This window comes from Anomaloglossus baeobatrachus, chromosome 7 (genome assembly GCF_048569485.1).
Source record: "Anomaloglossus baeobatrachus isolate aAnoBae1 chromosome 7, aAnoBae1.hap1, whole genome shotgun sequence".
NCBI classification, from domain to species: domain Eukaryota; kingdom Metazoa; phylum Chordata; class Amphibia; order Anura; family Aromobatidae; genus Anomaloglossus; species Anomaloglossus baeobatrachus.
Genome location: NC_134359.1, coordinates 20557732 through 20571452, shown reverse-complemented (window position 1 = coordinate 20571452; position 13721 = coordinate 20557732). Strand labels below are relative to the sequence as shown.

Sequence of the window (13721 nt, the reverse complement as noted above, 5' to 3'; positions counted from 1 at the left end):
GCAACTTAGAAGCACCAAAGGAGGCATAGTGAGGGGTGTTAGACTCTACAGTGTGAACAGCGTCAGATGCCGCCATGACACTGAGCGAGTTTAGAGCCAAACACTGTGGGACATCTGTGCTCAGCTTTCACTGACAGCCACAAAGGGTCGAGATGGGATCTGCCACGCTATGCATATGCGATTGCTGGGGGTCTCAGTGGTCGGACCACCACCAATCCAGAAATGTTCGCCAACCCTATGAATAAGTGATAACTCCTTGTAAACAGAATACCCCATTAATTTATTACTACCCATGAATTGTAAAACTATCCAGTAATATTGAGAAAACAAATAGTAATAAACCTCCAGGAAGGCTCTAATAGACCAAAAGTCTAACTGCTGATTTACTAAAAAAGTCTAGAATTACTACTCACACAATAAAAGTAAGAAATACTAATACAAAAGAAAATATTTATTTAAACATTTTTACTAAGCAAAAATATTATCCTGGAAAAGGCAACGGGAAATCTAAGAATGCATTTATCCAACCGGCCACTGGGGGAGCTGTTCCTGTGTCAGCTCCTGAGAAAGGATGAAAAAAAATCTTCATTACAGACAACCGTCTTAAGTCTATTGAAGCCATCAAACAATTTAAGGCAATTGTTTCCATTGATCGTTTGCAGCAGAAGCTTTTATAAGAAGGCGAGGACTGGACTGGGGCAGGCTGTCGGTCACAAAAGTTTTATTTGGCAAAGTCCAGCTCCTGTCACTTACTTCTAAAGGGTTTTACCAAAGGATGGGAACCAAAAATGATCACAAATGGCGATCATCAAAATGGAGATGAAGGGCAAATTGGCACCAGAAAGAACAAATCATGAAGGAAAGTCTCAGACAGGCATGTGAAGCTCGTTGTATTCATCCTGCCCGTCTTCATCAAAGTTTGGTGCAACATCTTCAGAATCCAACTAAAGAAGAAACAAGGAAAGTATAAGAAATAATCAGACTCTGCAAATTTCTATGATCAATTTATCCATAACAGCAGAATAATAGTAGTTATATTCTTGTACATAGGGGCAGTATAACAGTAGTTATATTCTTGTACATAGGGGCAGTATTATAGTAGTTATATTCTTGTATATAGGGGCAGAATAATAGTAGTTATATTCTTGTACATAGGGGCAGTATAACAGTAGTTATATTCTTGTACATAGGGGCAGTATTATAGTAGTTATATTCTTGTACATAGGGGGCAGTATTATAGTAGTTATATTCCTGTACATAGGGGCAGTATTATAGTAGTTATATTCTTGTACATAGGAGCAGTATTATAGTAGTTATATTCTTGTACATAGCGGTATTATAGGAGTTATATTCTTGTACATAGGGGCAGTATTATAGTAGTTATATTCTTGTACATAGGGGGCAGTATTATAGTAGTTATATTCCTGTACATAGGGGCAGTATTATAGTAGTTATATTCTTGTACATAAGGGCAGTATTATAGTAGTTATATTCTTGTACATAGGAGCAGTATTATAGTAGTTATATTCCTGTACATAGGGGGCAGTATTATAGTAGCTATATTCTTGTACATAGGGGGCAGTATTATACAGTAGTAGTTATATTCTTGTACATAGGGGGCAGTATTATAGTAGTTGTATTCTTGTACATAGGGAGCAGTATTATAGTAGTTATATTCCTGTACATAGGAGCAGTATTATAGTAGTTATATTCTTGTATATAGGAGCAGTATTATAGTAGTTATATTCTTGCACATAGGGGCAGTATTATAGTAGTTATATTCTTGTATATAGGAGCAGTATTATAGTAGTTATATTCTTGTACATAGGGGCAGTATTATAGTAGTTATATTCTTGTACATAGGGGGCAGTATTATAGTAGTTATATTCTTGTACATAGGGGGCAGTATTATAGTAGTTATATTCTTGCACATAGGGGCAGTATTATAGTAGTTATATTCTTGTACATAGGGGGCAGTATTATAGTAGCTATATTCTTGTACATAGGAGCAGTATTATAGCAGTTATATTCTTGTACATAGGGGCAGTATTATAGCAGTTATATTCTTGTACATAGGGGCAGTATTATAGCAGTTATATTCTTGTACATAGGGGCAGTATTATATTATTATTATTATTATTATTATTTATTTATAGAGCACCATTGATTCCATGGTGCTGTACATGAGAAGGGGGTTACATACAAAATACATGTACAAGTTACAGTAGACAGACTAGTACAGAGGGAAGAGGGCCCTGCCCTTGCGGGCTTACATTCTATAGGATTATGGGGAGGAGACAGTAGGTGGGGTGTAGGTGGGGCGGCAGCTCCGCACGGTGGTGGGGCGGCAGCTCCGCACGGTGGTGGGGCGGCAGCTCCGCACGGTGGTGGGGCGGCAGCTCCGCACGGTGGTGGGGCGGCAGCTCCGCACGGTGGTGGGGCAGTGAGGTATTATAGCAGTTATATTCTTGTACATATCGGTTACTTACAACTTTTAATTCTCTCTCATGGAAAAAGCGTGGCAGCACAAAGCGCCTCAGTGGGACAGTGAGTATGAGGAGGAATGGGAAGGCGAGTGACGCTGGAGAAGACTTCACTACCCACAGCAGCACAATGCAGGAGAGCTGTACACAGGTGAACAGGTGCATCCTCCATGTGCACACCTAAGGAAATATATAGTAAATTCTAAAGAAATCAAGCTAATGTAGAAAACTCCCCCCCATTTATCATAGAATGTTCCGTCAGATGCATTCACGGCACTGGCTGGAGCGGCTCACCTTCACCACGTAGGTGTGCTCTGGATGATGTTTCGGATGCATGAGGATAAGAAGAAGTCTCTCAAAAAGCTGTATTCCAGTGAGAGATGTCACTCCCATATACAAGAAAATCCCAAAGAGAACAGCGAGCGGGATCTGACGTAACATCTCCCCCATTACTATGGACAGGCCTTTATTAGACATACAAATAAAAAAACAAGTTAGTTCATAGTACAGATGAATGTAACATTGATAGAGTAAAGACACAGGCTGGGGCCGGATACATTAAACCACAGAAATTGTACAAAAAGCAAAATGCACTGACAGAGAATGGGGACGTCCCCTCCTGAAATTCTGCAATAATCCAAGTTACATTATACAGACAATACAACAGTGACAACTAGAGGTCATATAGAGTACTGCAAGAGAGCAAGCATAAGAATACAGGGCAGAGGCATAGCGAGGCGGAGGATCCTGCTGCAATGCATCACTGTGTGCAGCAAGTTTCAGGTTTATCAGTCTGTTAATTATCTCTTTACTGTGACATCACCATGTGCATTATCCCTAACATATCCATGTGTGAAATATCTCTGTGCTATAAGACAATTATTCATGTATTTTGATATTACTGTGTGTATTATCCCTGTACTGTGACATCACTGTGTGTATTACCCCTGTAGTGTGACATCACTGTGTGTATTATCCCTGTACTGTGACATCGCTGTGTGTATTATCCCTGTACTGTGACATCGCTGTGTGTATTATCCCTGTACTGTAACATCACTGTGTGTATTATCCCTGTACTGTGACATCACTGTGTGTATTATCCCTGTACTGTGACATTACTGTGTGTATTATCCCTGTACTGTGACATCGCTGTGTGTATTATCCCTGTACTGTGACATCACTGTGTGTATTACCCCTGTACTGTGACATCACTGTGTGTATTATCCCTGTACTGTGACATCACTGTGTGTATTATCCCTGTACTGTGACATCACTGTGTGTATTATCCCTGTACTGTGACATCACTGTGTGTATTATCCCTGTACTGTGATATCCCTGTGTGTATTATCCCTGTACTGTGACATCACTGTGTGTATTATCCCTGTGCTGTGACATCACTGTGTGTATTATCCCTGTACTGTGACATCACTGTGTGTATGATCCCTGTGCTGTGACATCACTGTGTGTATTATCCCTGTACTGTGACATCACTGTGTGTATTATCCCTGTACTGTGACATCACTGTGTGTATTATCCCTGTACTGTGACATCACTGTGTGTATGATCCCTGTGCTGTGACATCACTGTGTGTATTATCCCTGTACTGTGACATCACTGTGTGCATTACCCCTGTACTGTGACATCACTGTGTGCATTATCCCTGTACTGTGACATCGCTGTATGTATTATCCCTGTACTGTGACATCACTGTGTGTATTATCCCTGTACTGTGACATCCCTGTGTGTATTATCCCTGTACTGTGACATCACTGTGTGCATTATCCCTGTACTGTGACATCACTGTGTGCATTATCCCTGTACTGTGACATCACTGTGTGTATTATCCCTGTACTGTGACATCACTGTGTGTATTATCCCTGTACTGTGACATCACTGTGTGTATTACCCCTGTACTGTGACATCACTGTGTGTATTATCCCTGTACTGTGACATCACTGTGTCTATTATCCCTGTACTGTGACATCACTGTGTGTATTATCCCTGTACTGTGACATCACTGTGTGTATTATCCCTGTACTGTGACATCACTGTGTGTATTATCCCTGTACTGTGACATCACTGTGTGTATTATCCCTGTACTGTGACATCCCTGTGTGTATTATCCCTGTACTGTGACATCACTGTGTGTATTATCCCTGTACTGTGACATCACTGTGTGTATTACCCCTGTACTGTGACATCACTGTGTGTATTATCCCTGTACTGTGACATCACTGTGTGTATTATCCCTGTCCTGTGACATCGCTGTGTGTATTATCCCTGTACTGTGACATCCCTGTGTGTATTACCCCTGTACTGTGACATCACTGTGTGTATTATCCCTGTACTGTGACATTGCTGTGTGTATTATCCCTGTACTGTGACATCACTGTGTGCATTATCCCTGTACTGTGACATCACTGTGTGTATTATCCCTGTACTGTGACATCACTGTGTGTATTACCCCATGTACTGTGACATCACTGTGTGCATTATCTCTGTACGGTGACATCACTTTGTGTATTATCCCTGTACTGTGACATCACTGTGTGTATTATCCCTGTACTGTGACATCACTGTGTGCATTACCCCTGTACTGTGACATCACTGTGTGTATTACCCCATGTACTGTGACATCACTGTGTGCATTATCCCTGTACTGTGACATCTCTGTGTGTATTTTCCCTGTACTGTGACATCACAGTGTGCATTATCCCTGTACTGTGACATCACTGTGTGTATTATCCCTGTACTGTGACATCACTGTGTGCATTACCCCTGTACTGTGACATCACTGTGTGTATTATCCCCTGTACTGTGACATCACTGTGTGTATTACCCCATGTACTGTGACATCACTGTGTGCATTATCCCTGTACTGTGACATCACTGTGTGTATTATCTCTGTACTGTGACATCACTGTGTGCATTATCCCTGTACTGTGACATCACTGTGTGTATTATCCCTGTACTGTGACATCCCTGTGTGTATTATCCCTGTACTGTGACATCACTGTGTGTATTATCCCTGTACTGTGACATCACTGTGTGTATTATCCCTGTAGTTTGACATCACTGTGTGTATTATCCCTGTACTGTGACATCACTGTGTGTATTATCCCTGTACTGTGACATCACTGTGTGTATTATCCCTGTACTGTGACATCATTGTGTGTATTATCCCTGTACTGTGACATCACTGTGTGTATTATCCCTGTACTGTGACATCACTGTGTGTATTATCCCTGTACTGTGACATCACTGTGTGTATTATCCCTGTACTGTGACATCACTGTGTGTATTATCCCTGTACTGTGACATCACTGTGTGTATTATCCCTGTACTGTGACATCACTGTGTGTATTATCCCTGTACTGTGACATCATTGTGTGTATTATCCCTGTACTGTGACATCACTGTGTGTATTATCCCTGTACTGTGACATCACTCTTTGTATTACCCCTGTACTGTGACATCACTGTGTGTATTATCCCTGTACTGTGACATCACTGTGTGCATTACCCCTGTACTGTGACATCACTGTGTGTATTATCCCTGTACTGTGACATCACTCTTTGTATTACCCCTGTACTGTGACATCACTGTGTGTATTACCCCTGTACTCTGACATCACTGTGTGTATTTTCCCTGTACTGTGACATCACTGGGTGTATTATCCCTGTACTGTGACATCACTGTGTATTATCCCTGTACTGTGACATCACTGTGTGCATTATCCCTGTACTGTGACATCACTGTGTGTATTATAACTGTACTGTGACATCACTGTGTGTATTATCTCTGTACTGTGTCATCACTGTGTGTATTACCCCTGTACTGTGACATCGCTGTGTGTATTACCCCTGTACTGTAACATCACTGTGTGTATTATCCCTATACTGTGACATCGCTGTGTGTATTATCCCTATACTGTGACATCATTGTGTGTATTATCCCTGTACTGTGACATCACTGTGTGTATTACCCCTGTACTGTGACATCACTGTGTGTATTATCTCTGTACTGTGACATCGCTGTGTGTATTATCCCTGTACTGTGACATCACTGTGTGTATTATCCCTGTACTGTGACATCACTGTGTGCATTATCCCTGTACTGTGACATCGCTGTGTGCATTATCCCTGTACTGTGACATCGCTGTGTGTATTATCCCTGTACTGTGACATCACTGTGTGTATTATCCCTGTACTGTGACATCGCTGTGTGCATTATCCCTGTACTGTGACATCACTGTGTGTATTATCCCTGTACTGTGACATCACTGTGTGTATTATCCCTGTACTGTGACATCACTGTGTGTATTATCCCTGTACTGTGACATCACTGTGTGCATTATCCCTGTACTGTGACATCACTTTGTGTATTATCCCTGTACTGTGACATCACTGTGTGCATTATCCCTGTACTGTGACATCCCTGTGTATATTATCCCTGTACTGTGACATCGCTGTGTGCATTATCCCTGTACTGTGACATCACTGTGTGTATTATCCCTGTACTGTGACATCGCTGTGTGTATTATCCCTGTACTGTGACATCACTGTGTGCATTATCCCTGTACTGTGACATCGCTGTGTGTATTACCCCTGTACTGTGACATCACTGTGTGTATTATCTCTGTACTGTGTCATCACTGTGTGTATTACCCCTGTACTGTGACACAGTATATGAGATATATAGACAGAGGGGATTGATATATAGATCTTTGCTGTATATGGACAGTCAGGCAGACACGTTGCTCTATGGTCTTTACCTACGAGTGCAGCGATCAGGATGCCCGTTATTCTCTGCTCTTTAACCTCCGCGATCCGCGGCCGCTCTCCTGGCGCCGTTTTGCTCATCAGAGTTAATGCATTGACATGAGTGACGGTGCGCACCGTGGTCGCTGTCAGCCACGGAAGCCCAAAGAGAGCACAAACACCACCCAGCGTGCCAATGAGCAGGAGGTCCAGGTGGAACCCACTGCCCTTCTGTAGACATCTCTCCTTTCTGCTGACTATAAGACTGCGAAGACACCAAAAACAAAGAAAAAAAAACTATTAAAACAACACCAATAAAATAATAAAAACATCAGATATCAAGTAGCAAGTGCCCACAGTGCCCCCACAGGGAAGAAAAGGTATTACATGGCATATACTGAAATCAATGAGTGTCACGCACGGAGTTGGAGATGGTCCAAGGTGCCGGCAAAACACACGACAAACAGGGGTTTCAACTTGAAAAACAAGGGGTACATTGGGGACACTTTAACAACAGTGGGCCCTAGTGTAATGAGAGGGAAGATGGACACCTCCTCCATTTATCTGCAACCGTACCCCGCATGCCTAGCCAGTCCCTATACAGGTTCCTCACCTGTCGCCAAGCAGAAACCTGAATCCCTGAGATGACCCTACAATAGTCCTGGCTAGTGAGTGGGCAGGTGACGGAGGCTAGTCCCACCGCTGCACTGAAACAACACACAGGGAAGGAAGGAAGACAAACAGGGGAATCAACAAAGGATAAACTCCAACTTCTTGGCTGCAGTCAGGCATCACAACAGACAGAATCGGTTCCAACAACACCTTCCACCTCCAGACCAAATCTCAGACTGAGGATTCAGTAAAACCGGCGCCCTCTACTGGGAGTAGAGGATATATATAGGGACTGGGAGTGGTCCCAAATTGGAAGAACCTGAAAAGGTAATGAGAAGAATGCTGGCAAGTTCAGATCTTAAGAAACTTATTGTATCAGCCATACTCACGTTGTGATCTGAGTCTCCATAAAGATAAGGATGAAAACCAACAGTGCTGGGATAGCCGAGGCGAACATCATCCAGAGGGGGAACGGGCTGGATGTCCCCATGGGGTGGATAAACCAACCGCGCTTACCGGGAGAAGTGACCGACAGTCCGGATGGAACATTCAGTTTCTAGACAAAAGGTGGGATTGGAAAAGTGACGTCCTCCGCTACATCCACACGTCTGTACCATCATTTTACTTAGTATGGAGGATCTAGCTGTGATCTATTATTGTTCTAATATCAGCAGCCAAATCCTAACAAAGCTACTCTTAATTTTACATACAGTAAATAAATTACATTAAAGCAGGATTATAATAGCTCTACATATACATAGGAGCAGTATTATAGTAGTTCTATTCTTGTACATAGGGGGTAGTATTATAGTATTTATATTCTTGTACATAGGGGCAGTATTATAGTAGTTATATTCTTGTACATAGGAGCAGTATTATGGTAGTTCTATTCTTTTACATAGGGGGCAGTATTATAGTAGATATATTCTTGTACATAGGGGCAGTATTATAGTAGTTATATTCTTGTACATAGGAGCAGTATTATAGTAGTTATATTCTTGTACATAGGGGCAGTATTATAGTAGTTATATTCTTGTACATAGGGGCAGTATTATAGTAGTTATATTCTTGTACATAGGGGCAGTATTATAGTAGTTATATTCTTGTACATAGGGGCAGTATTATAGTAGTTATATTCTTGTACATAGGGGCAGTATTATAGTAGTTATATTCTTGTACATAGGAACAGTATTATAGTAGTTATATTCTTGTACATAGGTGCAGTATTATAGTAGTTCTATTCTTGTACATAGGGGCAGTATTATAGTAGTTATATTCTTGTACATAGGGGCAGTATTATAGTAGTTATATTCTTGTACATAGGAACAGTATTATAGTAGTTATATTCTTGTACATAGGAGCAGTATTATAGTAGTTATATTCTTGTACATAGGGGCAGTATTATAGTAGTTATATTCTTGTACATAGGGGCAGTATTATAGTAGTTATATTCTTGTACATAGGGGCAGTATTATAGTAGTTATATTCTTGTACATAGGGGCAGTATTATAGTAGTTATATTCTTGTACATAGGAACAGTATTATAGTAGTTATATTCTTGTACATAGGTGCAGTATTATAGTAGTTCTATTCTTGTACATAGGGGCAGTATTATAGTAGTTATATTCTTGTACATAGGGGCAGTATTATAGTAGTTATATTCTTGTACATAGGGGGCAGTATTATAGTAGTTATATTCTTGTATATAGGGGCAGTATTATAGTAGTTATATTCTTGTACATCGGGGCAGTATTATAGTAGTTATATTCTTGTACATAGGGGCAGTATTATAGTAATTATATTCTTGTACATAGGGGGCAGTATTATAGTAGTTATATTCTTGTACATAGAGAGCAGTATTTTAGTAGCTATATTCTTGTCTATAGGGGGCAGTATTATAGTAGTTATATTCTTGTACATAGGGGCAGTATTATAGCAGTTATATTTTTGTATATAGGGGCAGTATTATAGTAGTTATATTCTTGTATATAGGAGCAGTATTATAGTAGTTATATTCTTGTACATAGGAGCAGTATTATAGTAATTATATTCTTGTACATAGGGGGCAGTATTATAGTAGTTATATTCTTATACATAGGGGGCAGTATTATAGTAGTTATATTCTTGTACATAGGGGCAGTATTATAGCAGTTATATTTTTGTATATAGGGGGCAGTATTATAGTAGTTATATTCTTGTATATAGGAGCAGTATTATAGTAGTTATATTCTTGTACATAGGAGCAGTATTATAGTAATTATATTCTTGTACATAGGGGGCAGTATTATAGTAGTTATATTCTTATACATAGGGGGCAGTATTATAGTAGTTATATTCTTGTACATAGGGGCAGTATTATAGTAGTTATATTCTTGTACATAGGGGCAGTATTATAGTAATTATATTCTTGTATATAGGGGGCAGTATTATAGTAGTTATATTCTTATACATAGGGGGCAGTATTATAGTAGTTATATTCTTGTACATAGGAGCAGTATTATAGTAGTTATATTCTTGTACATAGCAGCAGTATTATAGTAGTTATATTCTTGTACATAGCAGCAGTATTATAGTAGTTATATTCTTGTACATAGGGAGCAGTATTATAGTAGTTATATTCTTGTACATAGGGGCAGTATTATAGTAGTTATATTCTTGTACATAGGGGGCAGTATTATAGTAGTTATATTCTTATACATAGGGGCAGTATTATAGTAGTTATATTCTTGTACATAGGGGCAGTATTATAGTAGTTATATTCTTGTACATAGGGAGCAGTATTGTAGTAGCTATATTCTTTTCTATAGGGGGAAGTATTATAGTAGTTATATTCTTGTACATAGGGGCAGTATTATAGCAGTTATATTTTTGTATATAGGGGGCAGTATTATAGTAATTATATTCTTGTACATAGGGGGCAGTATTATAGTAGTTATATTCTTATACATAGGGGCAGTATTATAGTAGTTATATTCTTATACATAGGGGCAGTATTATAGTAGTTATATTCTTGTACGTAGAAAATATACCTGTGTGTATGTATCAGTTATGGTGTAATCAATAAAGACCATTACTAGAATAGATATGGGAATCCCGAAATCACCAATAACCCTCCTTGCCTGAAAAAAAAGACACAATTAGATATATAGCAATAACACAGAGACAGGCAGATAACCCCTGAGCCCTATATCATGTGCCGTCTGCTCCCCACCTTTCCTCCCAAGAACCGACTATTCTTGAACTTCCGTAGGAAGAAAGCGATGAGGAAAGTTCCTGACATTAGGATAAGAGACAGTAAGGCCGTGTTGGGCTGCATGCGAGGACCCAGCGTGGCCGTGCGACCTCCCGACCCTCCGGATGGGTATGTTCTGAGAAGGGGGTGATCTGTAAAGACCTAGGAACGGAGATAAATATTAGTATTTTGGATATTTAAAATTTTTGTACATTTTTTTTATTATTTTCACCAATATACTATTTGGGTTGTTCCCCTTTTTTAAATGCTCCTTTACTAAAAAGATCCTCAATTTTCAAAAAATCCTTTTTTTGGTAACTTGACAACCCCTTCAAAAATTACGTAAAGAGCTGACCTAAGACATTACATCAAGGAAATGATCATATGAAGTCCCACCTTATATAACTTGTAGAAGGTTTCATTGATGAAGATGAGGGAAATAAGAAATGCAAAGATTTCTTGGGTGAATGGAGAGATGTAACGGACCAGAAAACTCCCTTCAGCTGCCACCATCACCAGGACAAACAGGATCAACCAAAAACCAATCCACACCCGGCCGGTCAGGTACTCTATGTCCTGCACCTGGCAAAACTGCAATAAAAAATAGGCAACATGTTAGAAATGTTAATGTTTTTAATAATGCTTTGTTTGATACAGTCAGTGATTGGCTACTCCCCTTTAAATTATTTATAGAAATTTTTTTTATCTACTTTCAGCCACCAGAGGGAGCCAATTGCATACATTTTTTGACATTTTTATAAACAGTACACAGTAAGCATCTGTGCTCCCCCTAGTGGTGTCTTCAGGTAGTCAAAATTGTATCATATAGTTCTCTATATGTATGAAGGTGTTTGACGCTCTGTATAAGAAAAACAAAGCTCTAAACTATATAATGATACATTACCCCATTAGTAAGCACTGAGTTATAGACCTAAATAGATTTAAAAAAATTTAAATAAAAAAAAATAAATAAATTGGGAACTTTAGAGGATTGAGGTTTTTCTTCTTTTTAAAACATTCTAAGTTTTATTTTTTTAATCCACACCTTTATAAAACATCCACCCATATTTGTATCTAGCTGTAGTACCCGGCATTGCCCAGGATAGTAATCAAGTGTCTCTCTGTCTCTTTCAATCTGTCTCTCTGTTTCTCTGTCTCTCTCTATCCTTCTCTCTCTGTCTATCTCCCTGTCTGCCTCCATCTCTGTAACTGTCTCTATCCATCTCTCTCTCTCTCTCTCCCCGTCTGCCTCTCTCCACCGATATCATATTACCTCACACATAAGCGTCTTATACTAAGATTGTCCTTCTTTACCTATAGCAACCAATCACAGCTCCTATTACTGACCTGTAGCTCTCAGCTCCATTGCCTTAAAAGTAAGCAGGTTTTTTGGCGAATAACTGTAAAGCACGTTGTTAAATTTTCCCCTCAAATCATTGTCTATGATGTTGCCTGAATCAAATAAAGCGACTGTAAAAAATTTCATGATTGTATAAGCGACGGTGTGAATTCCTTTAGCGGGGACACACACACGCACACACATGCACACACACGCACACACACACGCACGCACACACACACACGCACACACACACGCACACACACACACACACACACACACACTCAGGTTTATATATTAGATTAACCTTATTTTTTCATGTGGAAAAGCACTAGATTCTTTTCAGAAATATGATTTTAATAAAAAGGTCTACAAGACAGGGAGAAAGTGGTACCGCCATGGGGTCATCACTGCTGCCTGTTTTTTTTTTTTTTTTAAATTATTTCTTATCTAAGGAACAGATCTATTCACACACATGACTTTGGGACCTTTGTTCTCGGGATTGGTGGGGATAAGAGCAGTCAAACTACAAGTGATCATAAACTCATCATGTATCCTATGGTTAGTGAGGAGTTTCGTAATTTATGCCTTTAAGCTAACAAAGCTTATTCCTTCTGTAGGAAAAACGTATATAATTTTTCAATACGTCTTCTGTTTCCATTATTCATAGTTTTCGACAACTCTGGTTGCTGTCATTTTATTCGAAGCCCCTAATAACACCTACGTATATGGCCATTCACACACATGACCAGGTTAGATTTTAATCCATATAAAGTGAAACAGTGAATGTTACTATTGATTTTAAGCAAGCAGAGATGTTGAAAACTTTTACAGTCATATGAAAAAGTTTGGGCACCCCTATTAATGTAACCTTTTTTCTTTATAACAATTTGGGTTTTTGCTATTTCAGTTTCATATATCTAATAACTGATGGACTGAGTAATATTTCTGGATTGAAATGAAGTTTATTGTACTAACAGAAAATGTGCAATCCGCATTTAAACAAAATTTGACCGATGCAAAAGTATGGGCACCTCAACATAAAAGTGACATTAATATTTTGTAGATCCTCCTTTTGCAGAAATCACAGCCTCTAGTCGCCTCCTGTAGCTTTTAATGAGTTCCTGGATCCTGGATGAAGGTAGATTTGACCATTCCTGTTTACAAAACAATTCCAGTTCAGTTAAGTTTGATGGCCGCCGAGCATGGACAGCCGCTTCACATCATCCCACAGATTTTCAATGATATTCAGGTCTGGGGACTGGGATGGCCATTCCAGAACATTGTAATTGTTC

At 39.5% G+C, this 13721-nt stretch overlaps 1 protein-coding gene across 1 annotated transcript in view; it reads right to left on the bottom strand.

Annotated features, from left to right (window-relative positions):
- Positions 1-493: 493 nt before the first annotated feature.
- SLC4A3 (solute carrier family 4 member 3) overlaps positions 494-13721 on the bottom strand; it is a 34941-nt gene continuing 21713 nt past the window's right edge. Inside the window, exons 11-18 of the mRNA XM_075318798.1 lie at positions 11484-11678; positions 11067-11249; positions 10885-10974; positions 8245-8411; positions 7258-7508; positions 2778-2947; positions 2490-2663; positions 494-944 (exon numbers count right to left, since the gene is read on the bottom strand). Of these exons, the coding sequence (XP_075174913.1) occupies positions 867-944; positions 2490-2663; positions 2778-2947; positions 7258-7508; positions 8245-8411; positions 10885-10974; positions 11067-11249; positions 11484-11678 (1308 nt within the window). The 3' untranslated portion in view covers positions 494-866. The remainder of the gene's footprint in view (positions 945-2489; positions 2664-2777; positions 2948-7257; positions 7509-8244; positions 8412-10884; positions 10975-11066; positions 11250-11483; positions 11679-13721) is intronic.